Source organism: Lithobates pipiens, unplaced genomic scaffold, assembly GCF_037356315.1.
Source record: "Lithobates pipiens isolate NorthernLeopardFrog02 unplaced genomic scaffold, aLitPip1_a1.2 Scaffold_16, whole genome shotgun sequence".
Lineage (NCBI taxonomy): Eukaryota > Metazoa > Chordata > Amphibia > Anura > Ranidae > Lithobates > Lithobates pipiens.
Window position 1 is genome coordinate 241,317,595 of NW_027507748.1, and position 25,334 is coordinate 241,342,928.

At 42.3% G+C, this 25,334-nt stretch overlaps 1 protein-coding gene across 1 annotated transcript in view; it reads right to left on the minus strand.

The window, feature by feature from the left end:
- CDK18 (cyclin dependent kinase 18) overlaps window positions 1–25,334 on the minus strand; it is a 310,945-nt gene that overhangs the window by 100,126 nt on the left and 185,485 nt on the right. The window contains exons 4-6 of the mRNA XM_077481220.1: window positions 15,370–15,498; window positions 12,701–12,757; window positions 680–794 (exon numbers count right to left, since the gene is read on the minus strand). Coding sequence (XP_077337346.1) covers window positions 680–794; window positions 12,701–12,757; window positions 15,370–15,498 — 301 coding nt within the window. The remainder of the gene's footprint in view (window positions 1–679; window positions 795–12,700; window positions 12,758–15,369; window positions 15,499–25,334) is intronic.

The following is a 25,334-nucleotide window of genomic DNA, read 5'->3' on the forward strand; positions in this document are numbered from 1 at the left end:
TAATTGCCAGCTCCCATCTCTCTCCACAGTTACTCAGCTGTTGATCATATCCTGCTTGTCTGTCTTACCTATTTAAGCCATCCAGTCCAGAGCAGCTCTGCCTTCCCCTTGGTCAACATCACAAGAAACTATCTCCTGTGTTCCTGTTTAAAGACTGGCTTTGCTGACATCCCTTCTGGCTCCAGATCCTGCTTGCTGTTCCTCTACATCAGGGATATGCAATTAGTGGACTTCCAGCTGTTGCAGAACTACAAGTCCCATGAGGCATTGCAAGACTCTGACAGCCACAAGCATGACACCCAGAGGCAGAGGCATGATGGGACTTGTAGTTTTGCAACAGCTGGAGGTCTGCTAATTGCATAGCCCTGCTCTACATTGATCCCTGACTTCTGGCTTGGCTGACTATCCGTTCCGGTTACAGAACTTTGGCTATGTTTTGACTAGGTTTGTTCTTTTTACTTTTATTATTAAACAAGTGTGATTTACCTGTACTTCTGTCTCAGTCTGATTTCATGGTTTCTGACAAAGAGTTGAACTAAAGGTGAGTGTAACCTAAGGCAGCATATTAATAACACACATAAGTAAAAACCACAAACATGTTAATTGTTCAAGCAAAATCTTTTACCTGTAGTACCAGTTAAAATTATCTGTGACAATTGACCTGCTTCCTCTCTCATACCTTCTCTGATAGCTGTGCATGGTGCTCCTTCCTCGTGCTCTAGTCTGATCTCTTTAAGAGCCACCAGGTTCTCTGTCAGCTTGCTGCGTCCCTTAAATACAGTGGCATATGTGCCCTGCAAAACAGTTTACAGACAGATTTTAAGACAGATTTTAAGACAGGGAACCACACGTCACCACTGTGTATGGTCGCATAACTGTAGAAAAAAAATCACCACAACATTTATATAAATATTTAGGGGTCTACCACAGTTTTCCAAAAATAAAAACAAATCATCTAGCCCATTTACAAAGCACAGCTGTTTGCTTTACAAATGTGCTTTCCACTTAATTTGCTCCAAGACTCTAAAGCAAGCACAGTTCTATTCATTTTAATAAATGGAAAAGAAGAAAAATGCTGAAAGGAAGAAACCTGTCTTGACCTTGATCTCCTCCTACACTGTGTTAGTCAGACGACCAGCCGTAGGAAAAAAAACATTACATTCTGCATGTTATGAATTAAATGTAAAATGCAGGAGAAATGAGGAATAATCGCTACAACGTTCTGCAGAGAGTGGATACTACTGCACATTATAAATTGACTCATATTCACTTTTTGTAAAGAATAGGAGGTTTTGTTCTGGTATGCCATTTGTTTATATTTTTTTTAAGATATGTTTATTGAGAATTTTCCATTTGTTATACAGAAAGTACAACAAACAATAAGCAGGTTACAAACAGAACCAAACTATGCCTCCCATGTCTCAATAAGATATAATAATGGTAATATAAAAATAAAAAAATGACAGCATGTATTAAATCACAATATACATGAGATGGAAGGGTATATGCAAATCAAAGGAGAGTAATACAGCACTAAAGGCAGTGAAAAATAAAGAGATTATACTAACTTCCAGGATCCAAGAACATCAGGGTAAGGAGACTAGATACCCATTTATGCCATAGTTATGAAGAAGATGAGTCTTTTTTAAGTTCAAAGGTAAGTTTTATACAGAGGTAAATTATTGTGGTAGCCTGTCCATAAGGTGCTACTAACCCATGCACCCGGCCCCTAATCTACATACAGGGCGCCAATTGTTTTTTTTTTTTTTTTAAGCACATGATTAGAGCCTGAGGCTCTAATTGGCTTCAAAAAAGGGTGGGCTCGAGGCACAGAGCACTGCACCATGAGCCCACCAAGTTATGTGACAATAGCGAAATAATATTTGCTACTGTCTTCCTGATTCTCTAAATCCGGAAGCAGTATCTGAGACCCAATTAGCCAGGAAGTCTTAGGACTGTTGTGTCCCCGACTGGGAGGAGAAGCAATGGCTCGGCTCTTCCTTTCCCCTGCCTCCTAAGGCAAGGTCTCTGATTGCAGCCTTCCCATCCAGCTCTTCTTAGCAAAGAAATACAATATACTTAAAAGACTACATATGCAGGAACAGTTGTTCACAAAAGATACCTAGTAAAAAAAATTAGGGTGCAATATATTAGGTAAACCCAACACAGTAAATAAAAATGAGTTAACACCTATCCAAAATGTATGAACTATAGGGCAAGACCAAAAACAATGTATGAAATAAGCAGAGTCTCCACAGCCTCTAAAACATTCAGATGTGGAGCGTAGGCCCATCTTACACAACTGAGAAGGGGAAAGGTGGCTATGGTGAAAGTTCTTTATTTATATAATTTAATCTCTGGAGGATATTACTGAACTCTTCTATGAATCAATAAATTCAGTCTGGTCCTCATCAGTCCTCAAGATTAATGTTCAATGCAGCCCATCGTGTTTGTGCAGCAACGAACCTAGTATTAAAATCTGGCATTAGGGTAGAGTAATATTCTGAAATTAAATTTAGTGGTGCCTGACCTCCTTAGTATTTTCTCCAATGGGGCCAGGGATAACGGGAGCAAGTGGGAGCCAAATTGTGCTCCGAGAGTGTGAGGGAACTAATAATAAAAAAATTAAAAGGAAGGAAGGTTAAAATTGTCTTTTAACTGGGTAAAGGATTTAAGGCCATGCTCAGTGTATAAGTGACAAAGGTATATAACGCCCCTGTAAATCCAGTGTTGTGGATCTGGGATCCTAAGAAGTTCATGCAGAGTGGGGTTATACCAGAGTGAGTTATTGGAGGAGGCAGTCCACACAACCTTAGAGAAACAAGTTACTATAGTAATAGAGATAATGTGGTACTACATAACATAGTTGTCCCAGGACAGGGGGAACCTGCCTTTCATACACATGCTACTTGTAACACATGTTGTGCAGGGATTCAAAGGAGGAAACTATAGCGGCTTCAGCAGTAGTACAGGCATTGGTTAAGGAAGGATGCAACCAGTCATAGATCTTCACCAACTGGAAGGCTAGTACAAATAAAAATTAGGAAAAACTAAATAAGAAGGTAATTTCAAAACATCTAGGGTCATTTTAGAGGCACAGAGATTCAAAAAGATCCTCAACAAACATAATCAATTTGCTTAAAAAATTACTTTGGTACTTTACAGGGAGAGTTAGCCACCACATACAAGAGCTTCGGGAGAAAAATAGTTTTTGATAGAATAACTCTGCCCATAAGATCCATCCATTATTTGGTTCGCTGTTGTATTTGTGTAATAATGGAACATAAATTATTCACTCTATAAGAATTTAAGGGCAATTGCAATGCCTCCCCCAAATAACAAGAAGAATGAACCACCTGAAGTTGAGAGTTTGGATAAATCACCTGTCTCACTTCTGAATTTATAATATAATGAAATTTGTTCCTCTATGGAGACAATAATAAGACCATGAATACAGGGTAAGGACCGTAAACGAACAGCCAGGGGCTCAATAGCCAGAGCGAACAGCAATGAGGATAAGGGCATGCCCCTCTGGAGATGGAAAAGTAGGTGAGAATAATTAACCCAAACTCTGGAAAGCTGGTATATAAAGATCGTATACCAGGCAATCATCCAAGAACCAAGTCCATAAAGTTGTTACATAGAAGGTGAGGTTGAAAAAAGACACAAGTCCATCAAGTCCAACCTATGTGTGTGATTATATGTCAGTATTACATTGTATATCCCTGTATGTTGTGGTCGTTAAGGTGCTTATCTAATAGTTTTTTGAAACTACTGATGCTCCCCGTTGATACCACTGCCTGTAGAAGGGAATTTCACATCCTTGCTGCTCTTACAGTAAAGAACCCTCTACGTAACACTTGTAATACTTTAAATAGGTAAGGCCATTCCACACTATCAAAGCCCTTGCAAGTATCTAAAGGAACTATCCCCCTGGTATTGGATTGCTCATGAGGATATTGCAACCTATGAAAAAGTCTGAAGATGTTCATTCTCGTAGAGTAGCCTGGAATGAACCCCTTGATCACTTTGTCCCAGGGAAGGAACAACTTTGTTCATGTGATTGGTAAGTACCTTCACTAAGATCTTTACATCTACATTAATTAATGAGGTCTGTAAGAGTCACAATTCAATGGGTCCTTGTGTGACTTAAGGATAAGAACAATCAGAGCCTTCCGCATAGAGAGGCTATCCTCATCCAAGGCTACATTGAAGGTACACAAAAGATAGGGACTCAACAGATGCCTAAATTTACTAGACAATTTGGTGTCGTAGAATGGACACTTTATGCTGGAAATTAAGAATAAAGGCTATGATAGGTCTGGGAGAAGCACCTTCTGGAGGAGGATGGGGTGGTGTATGGTACGCGTGCTCGATTTTCTAAGTCATCCACCTTAGCTCGAAGCACCACCAGTTCATTAGAGGTCTCACGCATGGAAGTTGAGAGGGGAGCGAGGGTGTCTTCCCCACTACTGATACTTTCCACCATGGCCCCAGCGTGTTCCTGCAAATTCTGCACATCCTGCTTAAGCAGGGAGAAATCTATTTATATAGTCCCTATTTCTTCTATTAGGGCAGTCTTTCAATCCTGAATAGTCTTCATATTTTGAGTAAGAGTGGGTTCAAATGGAAGGGTGTCAGGCTCACCTGTGACTTCATAATCAGGAGCAGGATCAGAGTTGGCTACAGAGCCTTGCTGGGAGCCTGGGACCTCAGGATTCAAGGGTTGAGGTAGATGAGAGAAGTTGTCCTGCGTACCCAGCAGAGGGAGTGTGGAAATGGCCATGGGAGTAATGCCTCCAGCACCATCTTGCCCAAGCTTTGTTCTGACCTATGTTTACTCTTATTGCAGGGAAGGAGATACATGCAACCCAAAGGAATCTATCGGTGGCAAAAGAGATCGGTTCGGTGCAGGATGGAGGGCATGTCAGAAAAGGCTCAGAGCTCCGGGATCAGTAAACCGCCCCCCAAGGAGACGAATGCCATTTGCTCCTTTTAAAGCATTTGGATCCACTATTGCAATATTTTATTAAAATACATAACATCTACACATATAGTGCAATACATGAACTCTGTAAACAAAAAGTTTGCACAGTTATTACAGAACAATGACAATGAAAAATACTGTTGCCTGTAATATAGCCTCTCCCATATCAGTTTAGCATATTTTTGTTTCTGTTCTGCAGATGTATGCCTGTTTGTTCCTTCTTCCAGACGATACACATTTTGTTTTATCTTTTTTCCAGTATACCAGCTAGCTGCTCTTTTATAAATAGTGGAAGATGGCTAGCATACTTGCTCCCAAAAGTGATGTCCAAGAAAATGGCATACACATTCCAGTATGTTTCTTCTTTATAAATAGGACCCAGTATGATCACATCCAAATATAATAGTAACTTAACTTTAACTTAAATCTAAACTTAAAAAGAGAAGTATGTTTATTTTTTTTTATTTTTTTTTTTAATCATGCTTACCTAGGTAGATGCAATATCAGTCCGATGCTGTATCTGTCCCCCGACGCCTCTAACACTGAGTACCGACCGGTCGAACAGCACAGATCGCATGACTCTCACAGCTCCGTGAGCAGACAGCAGCTGACTGTCAGTTCTGCCCCCTGCGCTCACTGGACTGTGGAGGGGGCCAAAGTGGCCTGCTCAGCCTCTCAGCAGCTTGCTGAGAGGCTGAGCCGGGTGCCAGTCCAGGGATCTGGTCGTGATAACACCCAAGGCTGGACTGACGCTGTGACGTCAGCAGAGAGCAGACTGCCCACTCTCTCTAAAACGCGTCACAGTAGTGCAAAACGAACTGCACTCCTGTGACGCACAGGAGAAGTACAGACAAAAACGAGCTTTGATTGTACTTTTCCTTTAAACCCAAAATCACAAGCTTGAATTTAACTCCAAAACCTATCCCATAGCATAGGCCTATCCACTAAGCCCAAAAAAGTTGTTATTTTATGCACTGGTTTACAAGGAGAATGGCGAAAATCATTTAATCTCAATGAAATCTACATAATTAAACTGCTTAATGTGGAACTTCATGCAGATATAGAAAATAATTAATTGCTGAACTTATGTACCTGTAAAAAAAATGTACATAAATATTTAAGTGCATTTGAGCCTCCTGCTTTGAGCACTGGTCCAAATGGGGGAAGGGGGGATTATAGTGTTGGGTTGTTTTTTGGGGGTTGGGCCTGGCCCCTTAGTTCCAGTGAAGGGAACTCTTAAGGTGTCAGCATACATAAAAAGGGGGAGGAGTATGTCTGTATATCAAGAACAATGTACAAGTGAATGTGAGAGATGACATCACTAGGGGAGCCATGAAGGAGGTGGAATCCTTATGGGTAGAGCTCCAACGGGAGGAAACTAAGGGGAAAGTAATACTGGGAGTATGCTATAGGGCGCCTTAACTTGAGGGAGAAGGGGGAGACGGACCCCCTATCACAATTTGGATTAGTGGCAAGGATGGGAAGTGTCATCATAATGGGGCATTTTAATTATCCAGACATAGACTGGGTGGAAGGAATGGTGCATTCGTCTTAGGTTCGCCAGTTTCTAAATGTTTTGCAGGACAATTTCATGGGTCAGAAGGTAGACACGCCAACTAGAAAAAAAGCATTACTAGACCTACTGATTAACAACAATACAGACTTGATCACGGATGTAGAAATAAGGGGCAATTTAGGAAACTGCGATCACAGATCAATTAGCTTCAGTATAAACCACACAAATAAATAACATTTCAAAACAGCCAACTTCCCTAAACTACGAACCTTGCTGGAAGATATAAATTGGGATAAAATTTTAGGAACAAAGAGCACGGAAGAGAGATGGGTTTGCTTTAAGAGCATATTAAATAAGGGCATTAGCCAGTGCATCCCATGGGGAAATACATTTAAAAGAGCAAACAGAAGTCCTGGATGGCTTATCTCCAATGTAAAAATGCATACAAAAGCAAAGGAGAAGGCCTTCAAAAAATACAAGGATGAGGGATCATCATCAGCATTCAGACTTTAAAAAGAATGCAACAAGAAATGTAAGGGTGCAATAAGAGCAGCTAAGATAGAAAGACGAAAGATGAAAGACACATAGCGGAGGAGAGCAAAAAAAATCCACCTCTGGACCGCCGCACGCTGATATATGTCCTAAATTTGAAGAGGAATATTGTTATGGCAGCAGCTAGCTGCCACAACCCTGGTATCCTCTTCTTCGGCCGGAGGTCCGGTTTCTGATAATAGTGGTCTCTGTGGTGGATTCGCTTTGGTGCCCTCTCCCGCTTACCAGAGCCGTCGGCAGCGGTGGAGGCGACTGGATCCTCTTCCTTGCTGGGAATGAAGACGAGTGAGGGGAAGATAGCCCACACCCGTCTCCATACCATTGCAGGGCGGAAGCAACGTCAAAATGTCACATACACTGATAGCTCTTAAAGGGACATTTTTATTTAATTGTTGGATGAAATTTTTTTTTGGGGTGTAAATATGAGATCTGAGGTCTTTTTGACATATTTAGGAGGTCCTGTCATGCTTTTTTTTTCTATTACAATGGATGTTTACATTCCTTGTAATAGGAATAAAAGTGACACCATTTTTTTTAAAAGAACAGTTTAAAAAATAAAAATAAAAGGTAAAATAAATAAGAAACACATTTTTTTTTTAAACGTGTCCAGTCCCGCCGAGCTCGTGAGCAGAAATGAACGCATACGTGAGCAGCTCCCGCATATGAAAATGGTGTTCAAACGACACATGTGAGGTATCACCACGATTGGTAGAGAGAGAGCAATAATTCTAGCCTCAGACCTCCTCTATAACTCAAAACAGGCAACCTGTAAAAAAAATTAAATGTCGTCTATGGAGATTTTTAAGGGTAAAAGTTTATTGCCCATTCCACGAGCTGGCGCAATTTTGAAGCATGACATGTTGGGTATCAATTTACTTAACGTAACAATATCTTTCACAATATAAAAAAAAATGGGCTAACTTCACTGTTGTCTTATTTTTTCATTCAAAAAAGTGTACTTTTTCAAATACAGTGCTACAGATCCGATTGCAACGATTGCCATTTTATTCTCTAGGGTGTTAGAAAAAAATGTATAAAGTTTGGGAGTTCTAAGTAATTTTCTAGCAACAAGAAACTTTTAAACTTGTAAATAACAAATCTCAAAAAGAGGCTGACCGTTGTACGCCCATATACATCAGCACAATGGCAAATGGGCGTACCTGTACGTCCCCTGTAATTGGCGGGGCTAGCAGGTTTCGTGCTTGCCCACTGCATACAGAGGCTTGTCAGGGAGCCGCAGAATGGGGAAGTGCCTATATAAACAAGGCCTTACCCCGTTCTGCCCTGTGACATGACAGAGATCATTGCCCCCTGTCATCAGGAGCAGTGATCGCTGTCATGTGAGTTGAAGCCCACCCCCCCACAGTTAGAATCACTCCCTAGGACACACTTAATCCCTTGATTGCCCCTAGTGTTTAACCCCTTCCCTGCCAGTGTCATTTACACAGTAATCAGTGCATTTTTACAGCACTGATCGCTGTATAAATGACAATGGTCCCAAAATATTGTCAAAAGTGTCCGATGTGTCAGCCATAATGTCGCAGTCATGATAAAAATCGCAGAACACTGCTATTACTAGTAAAAAAAAAATTATAATAAAAATGCCATAAAGCTATTCCCTATTTTGTAGAAGCTATAACTTTTGCGCAAACCAATCAATATACGCTTATTGCATTTTTTTTTTTTACCAAAAATATGTAGAATTCATATACATATAGAATACATATCGCCTAAACTGAGGAACAATTTTTTTTTTTTATATATATTTTTGGGTGATATTTATTATAGCAAAAAGCAGCCTGAGGTTTTATTGAAAAAGCGCTTATGTTCTTTGTACACGTGAGTTTGATAATTTTTTATTAAATTACCTGAAACGAAAAACGGAGTTACACTATTGTGGTCCCTGCTTTCTTCTTTTATATCTATCCCATTACCTACGATGATCTGTGTGGATGGAGACATACTGCAGAGGAAATAGCCACACTTGAAAGTCTTCCAGAAAAGGACAACACCCAAAAAAAAAGCCTATGTATATCTACAAGCATATATGATCCTCCAAATATAAGTTTGAGTAGGATCCATTAAATCTGGTAAGCCCCCATTTTATGCGGTGGAGGGTTCACGCGGTGATTGTGCGATTATTCCTTGGAGAAGGTGTAGGACTATCCTCACTTCATCGTACCACACACAGAAAATTTGGAAAATTTGGAGAACTTTTCACTTGTTTTCACGTTGTTTTTCCATTTTTGGATAAATTTTTTCATACATTTGTTTGGACATTCTAGCTTTTCATATACAGCAAAGAGTGCTTACATGTTTTTTTTCATTTGTTTGTATAGTCTAACGTATGTATCTTCCGGGGCTGAAGCGGTTAAGTGGTTAAGTATATAAACAGTAAAAGAGGGAGCACAGACCAAAACTATCCCCTATTTTGTAGATGCTATAACTTTTGCACAGACCAATCAATATACGCTTATTGCAATTTTTTTTACCAAAAATATGTAGAAGACTACATATCGGCCTAAGCTGAAGACATTTTTTTTTATTTTTATATATTTTTGGGGGATATTTATTATAGCAAAAAGTAAATAATAATGCTTCTTTTTTCAAAATAATTTTGGTTATAGCACAAAAAATAAAAACCGAAGAGGTGATCAAATACCACCAAAAGAAAGCTCTATTTGTGGGAAAAAAAAGGACATAATAATAATAATAATAATTTTGTTTGGGTGCAACGTTGCACGACCGCATAATTACAAGTTAAAGCAATGCAGTTCTGAATCTCAAAAAGTGCTCTCGTCAAGGAAGGGGGTAAAATATTCCGGGGCTGAATCGGTTAATGTGGAAAAATGTAAAATAATGCATTTGGGTGGCAAAAATAGGAATGCAATCTACTCACTGGGGGAACCAAGGAGGGAAAAGGACCTGAGGGTCCTAGTAGATGATAGGCTCAGCAATGGCATGCAATGCCTATCGCAGCCTCTCCCGCCACCGATAAAAGTGATCTTGCGGCAAATCCGCCACAGAGACCACTTTTACCCACTGAAGAGGTGGTTACCGGGGTTATGGCAGCTAGCTTTATAACAACAACAACCCCCTTCCCTTCGACAGGCGGTGGTCTCAGAGCGGGGCATCAATAGTTTAAAAAAACTATTAGATAAGCACTTGAACAGGGATATACAATGTAATACTGACATATAATGACACACATGGGTTGGACTCAAAGGACTTGTGTCTTTTTTTTAAACCTCACCTACTATATATATTAAATGACGTGCCCCAGTGTATGTGTTTTAAAAAAAATAAGACACTGTATACTTTATTTTATAGTGCCGATCACGTGATGGGCCGCCTCTCTCCTTCTCTTCTCTCCTCCTTCATGCTGACATCAGCAGGAGATTCTCAGTCCCTCGTGCCATAGCTGTCAAATCGAGAGAGGAGAGAGGCAGCTGGTCAACTAAGCGCCGACTGGTGCTATAAAATAAGATATACAGCGTCTTATTTTTCAAAAAACACATACACTAGGGCACATCATTTAATATAACAAAAGAAGACTCAGTGGCTTAACAACCACTTTAAAGATTACTTTGCAGGTGGAAATATTTTCTTTCTCCAGTTGTAAGGGAAATTCATTTGTCTCACTTAAATGATATATCACTACTTAGATACAAACTTCCAGATAGGATTCAGTCTGATTGGTGGCTATCATAAAATTCTTCGTATTGTTGGTTTAATGTACCAGGCTTTCTGTGTTTCAGAAATTTTAAATAGGTAATAAAAAGTGGTTCCCCAATTACCAAACTATCGAAACAAACAATAAGATGTCTGGGAACACTACTCCTATGCATGGATAAAGTCTAGAACAGGTGCGATGTGTTCCTTGTATGTATTTTCAAAGTGCACTTTTCCTCCTGTTGTGCTATGTGTGCTTGTTGGCACGGATAGTGTATACTGTAAATGCTTATTTTTAATGCAGGGCTCCAGACAAATAAAAATAGATCATTATTTAATCTAGTTGCATACCGTATGTACTCAAACCATTTAAGTTAGCGGTTTGTCTGATGTTTAGGTTTAAAGTGGTTATAAAAGAAAAAAGGGTGTTAACCTTAATGCATTCTCTGCATTAAGGTAAACAACTTTTAAAAGTTTCCCGCAGCCCCCTTAAACACTTACCTGAGCCTGAGCTCAATCCAGCGCTGTGCCCGTCTGCACCAGCCCTTCTCCAAAGCAGCGGGAGCCACTGACTCCAGCTGCTGTCAGTCAAATCCTGTGAGGGGGGGGGGGGGGGGGGTGAGCAGTACTATGTGTGTTTATGGTTGCACAAAGCCTGGCTTGGGATCGAATCTGCACTTCTCTGCCCCATAGCAAGCAGTTTGCCATGGGGGCAGACAGTAAGGGATAGACCCTCTGTACAGGTAAGAGATACAGTAAGTAAGAGATAGACCTTCTGTCAGTTTTTCATTGCTGTCTGTGCCCCAGCTGTGCAGATTCATTCCTCTATTTGTCCTGGTGACCACTGAGACAAATAGGGAAATCTGGAAATTTTGAGTTGTCACCAAAGCACAAGGTAAGGGAAATCTTCCAAACAGGACCGATATCCAGCAACAACTATCTAAGACAGTTTTTCCACTAGATTGGTAAGATTTACTATAATTTCCTGTTAGACCAGCTGAGTTGCATCATTGCTCAAAAGCATCCCGCTGCACTTTGTCTTGTGGTGTACTGGATGCTGAAGCCCAGGTGTCTGTCTCAGCTCCTATACTGCACACTGATTAAGAAAGAACATGGCTGCACATCAGCAACATAAAAAACATCCAGTGAGTTTAATGAGCAAGCAGTAAATACAAGCAGGACATACAGGCAACCTACCACTTGATGCCATGCCCTTATGCGTCACACTCCCTACAGGGCTTAATCATAGGGACTGATTATTAAGCTGTGTAAGGGGTCAAATGTGTTAGGAGGTTGGGAGGTTGCCTGTGTGTGCTGCTTGTCCTTACTGACTGCTTTTTAAAATCACTGGATTTTTCTACATCCCTGGTGTGCAGCCCAGTTCTCTCTTAGGTCCAGTTCACTCCACATGCAGTCCAGCGTGTTTTTTTTCTGCATCAAAAATGCATAGAGAGTAGGTTTTATGGTTTCCAATGGCATAGTTCTCACCAGTGTAGTCAGTTCCACTGGACTGTACTGCAACGCAGTAAAACGCATCAAAAATGCACCGGAACCTGGTAAACTAAAAACAGGAAAAAAGAAGAAAAAAACATCTGGAATGCATCCAGAAACGCATCAAAATTGCACTGAAACACGTCAAAAATGTGTTAAAAACATGCATGCAGAAACACATTCCTAAATGGATCTGGAGTGCATTTTTTGTGGTGTGAACCAGCACTTCATCAAGCATACTAAAATACCCTGTGGCATATGTAGAACAAGAAGTGGGGCACAGTCAAATAAATAAATAATAATAATAACTTGATATGGGATTTAACCCTGCCTTACTATTGTTTTGTGTATACATGTTAATATAAAACCGCAGTAAAAACGCATTACATTTAGTAAAAAAAGTGTCAAAATAATAAGAGCTGTTAAGACATAACAAGACATAATAATACAGACAAATATTAGTCCAATAGATTCTGTCTTACCTCTCCCAGTTTGCCCAGCTTTACATATGTTTCAAGTTTTCCAAATCCAATATCTGACTGCAAGAAAAGGGCAAATTAGTAATTATTAGATGTATTTATACATAGAGGTGGTATAAGTACATAAATATGACTTTATATTATTTCCCTGTAACCCCAGAATTTGGAGTAGAAAAGGGAGGGACAATAATGTAGGCAAATGGACTCAAATTAGTAATTGTATTATTGTTTTTCATAGAAGAAATGTTAAAACAAAGGAAGGCAAGATATGGGAAGATAATCAGAATGATATTACTGACCATATCTGCCCATCCTAGAGCTGGTCAAACAAGCACAGAGACCTGCTGCACTCTCCACTAGTGCCAAGTGGCACACATTGTCCCATATCCATTTCTCTTTCTGTTTTGTGTCTAATAAAAACATATGCTTCTTTATATACAGTATATGGGTAGAAACTGTACTGACTGCCTTTCCAGTACAAGATGGAGGGACAACAGTTGCATTAACAAAAATGTAATCCATTGTAGCTTACTATTTCTTATATTAGGTGCATGCATTAGTTTATTTTTATCATTTTCACTTGGTGATCCCATGAATAACACACTTACTGTGCCTGGGTGGCTATGCTCACTTGCTGATCTTGACTGGGGTTGATGGGATTAGTATTTCAAAAAATAAGATAAAAACAAAACTGTTTTATGCTTCCAGGTGAGCTCATAGGAAATGACAAGGACACTACATTTCAGGCAAAATCAACAAGTATTTTCCATATTTTTTGAAAATGTTAAGCATAAAAAAACAAAACAAATTCAATCACCACAAGTAAGGACTAGTAAATTGCAATATATTACAAAGTTGGGGTTTAGCTATCTTTTACTGCCATTTTAATGTCAAACTTTTTATTGCTTGTATTTTGCCTTCCCCAGTTCCTCATTTCACAATTTATGAATATGTTAATTACGTTTTTAAATGCATACGTTCTTTTAGACCCACTGTCTACCTGTGCTTCAGTATACAATACATTTAGATCATGGCTGGTGGGAAGAGCTGTCAGGATGTGTGTAGCACTCAGAGTGGCGCTGCTCTTTCCCCTTCTCTCATTTGCAAACAAAGTCTCCTTCTGCTCTAACAGCTGGTTGCTGACACTGATACTAGCCAGAACCTTTCCACAGGTCTAGCTTTAGTAGCATATGGACTTTGCTCCTTAGGACATTCTCTGGACTATTGGAAATCTTTTAATTATCACTCCACTAGATGCCTACCTAGTGCTCCATATTTTACTGTATCCTTATCCCTCAGTACTCCTTTCAAGAGCCCTCAGTCCAGATATAAGCAATGGGCTGGGAAGGAGTTATGCAATATCAAAATTCCTTGATAGGCAGAGATCAGTATGGGGGAGTGGGTCTTCTTAAACTGAATGAATTTGCACGCTAACTTCCCTAATTAATGACTACATGTGATACTGACTCACCATAATTGACTTATTGCAACTACTAATGTCCTCTATGTCTAAAAGGTGTGTGCAAAATTTCAGAGAGCCTCATTCAGACACGTGCTGGCACTCATACAGTGTGCAGGAGGCGTTTGTTTTGGCATCTGCGTCCACCCCGAGCTGCGTGCAGCAGGCTACAGCAGTGAAGGAACACAGTATGCGTTTGGGGCCATGCAGCTGGTCCGGCATCGTTGTCAAATGTTGACATGCGGCTGTGTTTGTGCAGTCACTCCATCTCTTCCACTTTCATAGGCTACCTGCACACAACTTGGGGCGGATGCAGATGCCAAAACAAATGGCTCTTGCAAGCAAGTACAGGTGTCAACACTTGTCTCAATGAGGCCCAAGAACTGTCTTACCCACTTTATTCCAGTGATTAAAGGCTGCCTGCAGACTTTGGAAGGCAATCCGACACACATGTAAAATTTGACTGCCCTTGTGGCAGAATACCTTAATTAAGATGGCCAAACACATTGTTTTCTCGTACAGCCTCAAACAGATTCCTTCATACACCTTGTTTGTGTGGAATACCCACACACCAGGAAATATTGGAATCCCCATTAGCCACTTTCAGAATACACTAATCAGCGGTTGCAGCGGCTGAATGATGAAATGTTTTAAAAACACGTCCCTTCAACAGAAGTTGATTAAACAATTGATTTCTGTTGAGAAGGGAAGCCCACACAATGATTGAAATTTTACCCAGTACCTGCTGGAATGACCGATTCTCAATTACTGTATGACCAGTTTATAAGTCGTTGCAGGGCACTCTCCCAAGCTGAAAAGTAATTCTGATTGCTAAAACAAGGGGGAGGATAAGGAGAAAGTAGGGCAGAAGCTGAAAGTCTCAGTTTATTAATAGTGGAACGAAAGGTTTTGGTCTGATTGCTAATTCCACTTGACAGCAGCTGGCGACATCTAGCACTACTCAGACATGACTGTACAGAAACCTATTGGAAAATTGGCGAGACCAAACAAGTTTCATCACATATCTTTAGGTACTTTCTAAATATGCACATGTAGAGCTACAGTGTAAAAGAGCATTAGCAAACTACCAGAGACTGTCCTCTGCAACTACCTTCTTTTCAGGAAATACAGATACTAAACTTGATACTCTAAAACTGCTTTGAAAATCCCGCTAGTGTATGTAATCAGCAAATCCATAAGTAAACTTACTAACCAAAGAAGCTCTTCTTGATATCCTTGTCAAAGGTTTTGGATCATCTTCTGTATCATTCATTTGCAGTTTTGCAAGAACTTCTGGAGGTAAACGAATGTCCATGGGTAAAGACAGCTTTTTACTCACATCCTGGACAAATAACAGACATATGATCTATTACTTCTTCACACACTCTTCATAATAAATCAAAGACAAATAGAAAGAGATGGAAAGTAATTAAATCACTCTAAACCAATGTTTGATATGGCATAAGCAACTACCTTTTCCTCTTTGCCCAAGCAATGGGTACAATTCAATGCAGCATGCGACCAAACACCAATACAAAATAAATGGACATTTTCTGGAAACAGAACCCAGGGCTGGTAGTTCTCATAACAGGACAAGGAAAACATTAAAGGGTTGCTTTAATAAAGGGAATGCACTGTTCGCTTTGCAAGAGAAGATGCATTTTGCAAGGGAATTATCTCCAGACTTTAGCAAATGTGCTAAAGTTTAATTTAGCAAAGAATACCCAATCACATGGAAGGAAAAAAAATGCATTTTTCCGTGCACATGAGTACATGATGGAAGTCTGCAGAGCTTCACCTGTCACTAAGCTCTAAAGGATGATTCCCTTGCATAATGCAACTTCCCTTGCAAAATGAACAGTTTATTTGCCTCTAGCAAATTAACCCACATGTTGCCTTCATTTGCTGAGAGCTGTAATCTTAAAGTGGGTCCAAAGTCTATTTTTTTATCTTAATGCATTAATTGCATTAATGTAAAAAATGTTTAGGCATTAGTATCCCCCCCTTACTTATTTGAGCCCTCATTTGTTGCAGTGCTGTGCACGTCTGCAGCTCCTCTCTCTCCTCGCTTCCTGGTCTTGCATGCTTTGCTGTCAATCAAAGCCAGCGATGAGGGAGTGGGGGGCGAGGCCGAGGCCCATTGTCTGTGTCAATGGACGCAGCAGCAGGGAGTGCCCCCCATGGGCTTCCCATGGGTGCACTAGACAGAGAAGAGGGGCCAGGAGCACCAGCTGGGGACACAAGTAGAGGAGATTCACGCCCCAATTCTATTGCTCAGAGCAGGAAAGTATATACATGCTTGTTATTTAAAAAAAATTACTTAACAATCACTTTAACATAACCCTTAGACTCACTCTACCATCTCAAAAGTATGTAAATTCAAAAAAAAAACTGTGTCATAGTTGGTTAGTTTAAAGTGGTTGTAAACCCTTACAAACCACTTTGACCTATAGGTAAGCCTAGATTAAGGCTTACCTGTAGGTCCAAGAAATATCTCCCAAACCTATAGGGTTTAGGAGATATTTGCCCGAAAACAGGCACCGCTGTCTACGGCGCATGCAGGCACACTGAGCGCGGCATTCTCAACGACGGAGCTGCCGCGTTTGTCGGCTCCCGTGCGCATGCACGGGAGTGACGTCATCGCGGCTTTGCCGAATGACAGCGGCGGAGCTGCGAGACCCCACCAAGAAGATGGATGCTCCAGACTACAGGGGACAGCGGTGACTTCGCTGGCTCCTGTGTCAGGTAAGTGACACATAATGGACTACTATGTGATGCATAGTAGTCCATTATGCTTTGCCTTTGCAGGGAATGAAAGAGGAAGTAAACTCATCAGGGTTTACTTCCTCTTTAAATAAAGATACCAGTCCATCTAGTTTAACCTGTGTGGGTGTGAGCGTGTGTGTATTTATGTCTCTGCCACTTCCCATATCCGTGTATACTGTGTTCAATAAGATGGCCATGCCATCTAAAAGTTTTTTTTTAGTGACACTTCCTGCTGAAACCACTGATTGTGGAAGGGAGTTCCATATCCTTACTGTCTAACAGTACAGATCCCTCTACGCAGATTAAAGCGGAGGTTCACACAAAAAAGGAACCGCCGCTTTTCGGAACCCTTCCCCCCTCCGGTGTCACATTTGGCACCTTTTCCTCGCTGTCTGCTGGGAAACACAGGGGTCCCAGAGACAGCAGGGACCATCCATACTGCACAGCACGACATGCGCAGTAGGGAATCGGAAAGTGAAGCAGCAAGGCTTCACTTCCTGATTCCCTTACCGAAGATGGCGGTGGCAGCACCCGAGAGCCGAGCGACAGATCGGCTTCGGGTGCCGACATCACGGGCACGCTGGATAGGTAAATGTTTGTAGCAGTATTTGTAGCTTCTGACTTTTAAAATAAATTTTGACGGAACTCCACTTTAAGGTTAAAGCACTTATTGTCCAACTTCATTGAGTGGCCACGTGTCTTCTTGAATGACCTGAGACCATTAAAATATTTGCATTTGTATATCTCCATCATATCCCCTCTTAAGGTCCTCCAGTCCCCTTATATGCTTTGTTGCCCTTCTCTGGACTCTCTCCAGTTCCAGTACATCCTTCCTCAGGACTGGCGACCAGAAATGGACTGCATACTCAAGATGTGGCCGAACCATGATTTTGTAAAGTATAGTTTTATCTCTTGAGTAAATACCCTTTTTAATGCATGCTAATGTTGTAATGGCCTGGCTTGCTGCAGCTTGATATGTAAATGCAGTCCTTTTTGGTTCTTCTGCAATCATTGGAGCAGATGTTGATTTTTTTAGGCTGTTCTGGATCTCACAGGCTTCATGGTTTGATTGTTCCTCTCTGCCTTCTAGAGGCTTCTAGAACATATGGGGCTGGGAGAGTCGAATGGACAGCTTGAATATTTATCGTCTTTATCATATTTCACATTATGCAAAAAAATTGGGCTAACTTTACTGTTTTGTTATTTATTTATTCATGAAACCATTTTTTTTCCAAAAAAAAGGTGTTTGAGAAATCATTGCGCAAGATAAAAAGTTGCAATGACCGCCATTTTATTCCCTAGGGTGTCTGCTAAAAGAACATATATAATGTTTGGGGGTTCTGCGTAATTTTCTAGAAAAGAAAATGATGATTTTTACATGTAGGAGAGAAGTGCCAGAATAGGACCGGTATTGAAGTGGTTAAAATAAAATGGTTGCCTTCTGAGTACTTTAGACACAGAAATGTACCAACCTGCTGAACTCCTAACGAAATTAAAACTCCTTTACATAGCCTGAAAGTTACTAGCAAGACATTGGACTTCACCAAACCCCCCCTACAAAACATCCCTGGGTGGAACAAGCCAATTACACTTTAATACAAGATAAGTTGACTAACTAGAATTGAAATTCACTTCACAAATTTAAAAAAATCTGGCAAGGTTGGATGGACATGCAAGGTCTTGCTCCCTCGCAATTGGTTATGGATACACACTTCAGGTGCGAGCTGAGGTGGAACTAATACGGTTACGCTTGAGAAACATTGCATACTGACAGGTGGGCTTTGCCAGTTGGATCTCGGTGACAAAGACGGGTCTAATATAGTCATATGGTTGTTGTACTATGTAATCTGAAGCTGCTGAAATGCTTTTGTCTTTTTCCTCTCCTTTTTTTGGTAAGTTGGGATGTACACATATCACTTGTCATACTATGCAAAGTTGTGTTAACTGCATTTCCTGTCTGATTGCAATTCCAGACTGTTCCATGGATCTCTGTGTGATATGTACACTTTATAATTTTTTATTAAAAATGATTTTATTAAAAATGAAATAAAAAAAAGAATAAATGGAGGTAGGTCAGATTTTTTATGTCACAAAACATTTACACAACAGTTTATCAAGTGCAAAATATCAGCAAAAAATACACTTGCCTTCCAGAAGGTTTACAGCCCTTCATTACTAGGCCATTTTTATTTATTTTTAAAGTAACGGCACTGCATTACTTTGACAATTGCGCAGTTGTGCGATGCATAGTTACCTAGTTACATAATTGGTAAGGTTGAAAAAAGACACAAGTCCATCAAGTTAGAGGGGTTTTTAAAATAGGCGATGGGGGGGGAGGGTTTGGAGGTACAGATAGTCAGTGCATAGTCCAGAGGGTAGTATTGGGGACATTAGTGGTAGGTTGACCAAAGCCAAGGTAAGTATAGTAGCAAGTCCTAGTTGCAATCTCGAAACACCCAATAAGAGGATAATATGCGACCAGTCTAAACTACGTGGCCTGTTCACCAGTGCCAAGAGCCTGGCAGACAACATGGGTGAACTAGAGATATTGTTGTACGAGGAGGATTTTGTGGGAATTTCAGAAACCTGATTCAACAGTTCTAATGATTGGCTGGCAAACACTCAAGGGTATACCCTTCATCGCAAGGATAGAGAGGGTAAAAAGGTGGGAGGGGTATGCCTATATATCAGGAATAATGTATAAGTGAATGTGAGAGATTACATCACTAAGGAAGCTAGGGAGGAGGTGGAATCCTTATGGGTAGAGCTCCAAAGGGATGAAGCCAAGGGGAAAATAATACTGGGAGTATGCTATAGGCCCGCTAACCTGAGGGAGGAAGGGGAGACAGATCTCCCACCACAATTTGGATTAGCAGCAAGGATGGGAAATGTTATCATAATGGGGAATTTTAATTATCCACACATACACTGGGAGGAGGGAACCACACATTCATTTAAGGCTCACCAGTTCCTAAATGTCTTGCAGGACAATTTTATGGGTCAGATGGTTGATGCACCAACTAGAAATAAAGTGTTACTGGATCTACTGATTACCAACAATACCGTCCTGATCACGGATGTGGAAATACGGGGCAATTTAGGTAACAGCGATCGCAGGTCAATTGGCTTCAGTATAAATCACACAAATAGGAAACATAAGGGGAATACAAAGACACTGAATTTCAAAAGAGCCAACTTCCCTAAACTACAAACCTTGCTAGAAGGCATAAATTGGGATAAAATCTTAGGAACAAAGAACACGGAGGAGAGATGGGTTTGCTGTAAGAGCATATTAAATAAGGGAATTAGCCAATGCATTCCATTGGGCAATAAATTTAAAAGAGCGAAGTCCTGGATGGCTTAACTCCAATGTAAAAATGAATATAAAAGCAAAGGAGAAGGCCTTCAAAAAATACAAGGCTAAGGGATCATCATCAGCATTCAGACTTTATAAAGAATGCAACAAGAAATGTAAGGGTGCAATAAGGAGGGTTAAGATATAACATGAAAGACACATAGTGGAGGAAAGCAAAAAAAATCCCAAGAAATTCTTTAAGTATGTAAACAGTAAAAAAGGTAGGACAGACCATAAAGAATGAGGATGGACATCTGGTTACAAAAGATGGGGAGATGGCAAAGAAATTGAATTTATTCTTCTCCTCAGTCTTCACAAGGGAATCAGGGGGGCTTAAGTAACCAAAACAGCAGTGTTTATCCTCATGACACATCACAGGAAACACGGTTAACAGAGGACAGCATCCTCCGGGACTGTGACATTATAAGGGGGCGGGGGTCACCATGTAACATCACCCGGTGACCCTGTCCCTTGTCCCTATATAAGTCTCCACACAATGCGTCCCTTTCATTGCGGCCAGAGAGAGCGTTGAGTCAACATCTCAAGGAAGAAGAAGAGAAGAGAAGGCGGCGGCGGCGACAAAAGACCAAGACCAAGTCCGCCGGATAGTTTGATCGTGTGTACATAGCATAAGAGTGGCAAGGATGTGGAATTCCCTTCCACAAGGGGTGGTCTCAGTGGGGGGCATCGATAGTTTCAAGAAACTATTAGATAAGCACCTGAATGACCGCAACATACAGGGATATACAATGTAATACTGACATATAATCACACAGATAGATTGGACTTGATGGACTTGAGTCTTTTTTCTACCTCACCTACTATGTAACTATGTAAGTCCACTCTGTGTGTGTGTGCGCTTTTAAGTTAATATTACATTGTATATCCATGTATGTTGCAGTCGTTTAGGTGCCTACCTAATAGTTTTTTGAAATTATCTATGCTCCCTGCTGAAACCACTGCTTGTGGAAGAGAATTCCACATTCTTTTTTTTTAACAGAAAATTTTATTAGACAAATCAGCATTACATTGCAAAGTACAGTAGATCCGATATTACACAGTTGTAGAAAGGAAAAAAAAAAACACCTTCATCCAGTAACCATTCTTAAATCAATAATCTAGCAGTACAGATAACAGGAGTATCCATTACTCTATCATAAATGCAGGACATCTCCAGCGGAACTTCACAGCCATCATGCAGGTACCTGACATTCGCGCGAGCCCGCGGAAGGGGGGGGCCAGGGAGGAAATGGTCGGGAGAGAGAGGACAGGGCGGTCAACCGGGAGGGGGGGGGGATCGCCACCGTCTCAGCTCAACTCAAAGTTAGGGGGAGGGGGAACCAAGATCAGCGGACGCATCTATCCAGGATGACCAAATTTTATCAAATTTCCCCGGGCATTGTCTACTTTCATAGGTCAGCTTATACAGGGGGAGCACCAGGTTCACTGATTTCCTCCACAAGGCAGGGGTAGGGGGGTCCTCGAGTTTCCATTTCAATAGAATCTCGCGTCTGGCATAATACAATGCGAAGGTAAGGCACAGTTTACACTACCTGTCCCCTCAACGTCTGCCAAATGGCTCAATAGTAGGGTTTGAGGGTCGACCTGAAGTTTCGACCCGGTCACAGCATTTAGCGTAGAAACCACTTCCTCCCAGTAGGGCTGGATTTTGGGACATGACCAGACCATGTGCCAGAAAGTGCCCTACTCCTGTTTACACCTTTGACAATTAGGGTCTCTTTGGGGATAAATACGCGCCAGCCTCTGCGGGGTGAAGTAGGCCCTATGCAGGAATTTAAATTGTATAAACCTGTCTTTCGCGGCTATCATTGTTGGAATGTAAGAAGTCAGGCACTCCTCCCATTCCTCCTCCCCCAGGGACGGAATGTCCGAACTCCACTTCTCCCGGGTCTTGGTCAAACTAGTATCATGTTCCACCGTTAGGTAAAGATATAAGGTCGACAGGGTTCCCCCCATCACCCTGGAAGTCAGTAGGCGTTCAATGGAGTCCGATTCCAGAGTCAGAGGGGCAGGAAACTGAGCCCCAAAGGCGTGCTTCAGTTGCCAATATCTGAACTGGAAAGAAATTGGAAGCCCATATGTACGTCTCAGTTTTTGGAAAGTCATTAGCCTACCCTGATGATGTGCTTTAAAGTAATGATTCCTCTTTTCGCCCACAGAGAAGGGTCTGGGATACTATTCAGGTGAGGGAGCATGGGGTTGCCCCATAGGGGCATATGTGGGGAGATGTGATTGGGCTTTCCATAGCTCCTCCTTGCCTCCCGCCAGACCCTCACCGTGGTACGCATCAAGGCCGTCATGGAGGAGCTCGCTCTAAGCCCCCAAAATGGTAGATTGCTCAGAGCTGCATAGGAGCCAAGGATGGCTGCCTCCAGGGTGACCGCCGGGTTTTGTGTGGGCTGGGAGAACCACCACCGAATTGTGACCAAAACGGCCGCCCAGTAGTAGATCTGAAAGTTTGGGAGCGCCAGGCCCCCCCCTGATAGTGGGAGATATAGTATCTGCTTAGCTACCCTGGGGGGTCTCCCAGCCCAGACAAAGGATATCAACAGACTCTCCAGTCTCTTGAAAAAAGTCCTGGGGATGTGGATGGGGGTATTACGAAAGAAATACAGGTACTTGGGGAGATAGATCATTTTTAACAAATTGACTCTGCCCACTGGGGATAAAGGGAGAGATCGCCATGCCGCGCACCTAGCCCCTAGTTGTGTCATGAGTGGCTGTATATTGTCCTCCAGATAGTTCTGAACTCTACCACTGACCCTAATCCCCAGGTACATGAAACTGTCCACCCATTTAAGCTGCGGATGAGGCACGCGAGGGGTCGAGGAGTGGAGTGGGAAAAGAACCGATTTGTCCCAATTGATGCGGATACCGGAGTACCGACCGAATCGATTAATCAGTTCCAGTGCAGTGCCCAAAGAAGACGACGCGTCCGCTAAATAAAGCAGAGCGTCATCTGCATACAAGGACAGCTTTTCCTCGATGGGCCCTACCTGTATTCCCTTTATCCCAGCATCCGCTCTCAGCAAGATAGCCAAGGGCTCCATCACGAGGGCGAATAAGGCTGGTGAGAGGGGGCACCCTTGTCTCGTACCCCGTGCCAGCTGAAACTGCCCGGAGAGACAGCCATTGGTACGGATTCTAGCAGAGGGGCTGCGGTACAGCATGCGGATCCAATTCGTAAATCCCGGGCCAAATCCGAATCGCGAGAGCACCTCCCATAGGTAACCCCACTCGACAGAGTCGAAAGCCTTCTCCGTGTCGAGTGAGGCCACCACACCAGTCTCCCTCCCGGCCGCTCTATCTATGTGCGTGAGTAGGCGCCTGATATTAATGTCTGTGCCTCTGCCCGGCATAAAAACTGCTTGGCCGCTATGGACAAGGGCCGTGATGACTAAGTTTAGTCTGTTGGCCAGGATTTTGGCCAGTATTTTCGCGTCCGCATTTAACAGTGATATAGGGCGGTATGACGAACACAAGGTGGGGTCTTTCCCCGGCTTGGGGATCACCACTATGATCGCCTCGCTCATGGTGTCGGGAAGTTTATCAATATGCGACGACGCAGAGAAAAGATGGTGGAGTCTTTCAGAAAGCTCCGTAGCGTAGTGCTTATAGAATTCCGTCGGGATTCCGTCCGGTCCCGGCGTCTTACCCGCCTGCATAGATTTAAGCGCCTGGAGAATCTCCAGGACCGTGATAGGGGCGTCCAGCCTATTTCGGTACGTTTCCGTGAGGATCGGTATATCTACGTCGGCCAAGTAAGTCGTTAGTTCTTCCTTACTGTAATCCGACCTAGAGGTGTAGAGAGATGTATAAAACTCTGCAAAACAGTTGTTAATCCTGTCTGGGGTGTGAAGCAACTGACCGGAGTTGTCCCTGATATGGGAAATGCTCAACCCCCGTGCCTGTTCCCTGGAGAGCCAGGCCAGCATCCTACCCGACCTCTCCCCCTGCTCAAAGATCCGCTGGGACTGAGCCAGCATTCTCTTCTGGGTGAGAGAGGTACGGAGATCAACAGCCTCCCTGTTCAGGATTTGCAGTTGCCGATAATGGTGGGGATCCCGAGTGCGGACAAAAAGAGCCTCCGCGCAGACCGCCTCTCCCTCTGCCTTTTTTAGCTCTGCTCTACATTCCCTGCGTATTTTGCCAATGATAGTCTGATAGTGTCCCCTCGTGGTAGCCTTAAAGGCATCCCACACTACCGTGACCCCAGCCGAACCTGCATTCTCCTCCCAATAGCTGTTCAATTCGGTCCTAAAATTAGTATCCACAGTGGCATCTGAGATCCAGAACCTGGAAAGCCTCCATAGTCTAACCGCTGGTCCCAGGGAAAGATCCAATGTCAGAAACAAAGGTGCATGGTCAGATATCCCCCTGGGCAATATTTGTATATCTACGACCCTTGGGAGGACTGGGCTCCGCGCAAAGACCAAGTCAATGCGGGAGAATGTTTTGTGGGTGGCAGAGTGACATGTAAATGCCCGAGGTGTCTCCACCTCCAGACATCCGTCAGGCCATATGTGTCTGCCCAGGCAGCAAGCCCAGGTCCATGGTGTCCCCCTGGAGTCAGTCTGTCCATGTCTGGGTCAGGAACTAGATTAAAATCACCCAGGATAAGAGCATTATCAGAGGCAAACTCGGCCATCTTACTAGTGATTTGGTTCAGCACCAGCAATGAGGCCGGTGGGGGCAAGTACAATCCCACAATGGTCCAGGTCATTGAGTAAATTGTCACATGAACAATGACATACCTGCCGTCCGGGTCCAAGGCCAGATCCAGGAGCCGAAAGGGGAGGGACTTCAATACTAGGACACTCACCCCCCTGGCAAAACTAGAGTGGGTGGAGTGGTAATGGTACCCCACCCAGGGTTTTTTGAGGGAAAGAAGCCTACTTCCAATGAGGTGCGTCTCCTGGAGTATGCATATATGTGGGTTATAGCTTTTAAGAAATTGGAACACCAGGGATCGCTTAACCGGGGAGTTCAATCCCCTGGTGTTCCAGGATACAATGTTAAGTGTGGACATGGATTCT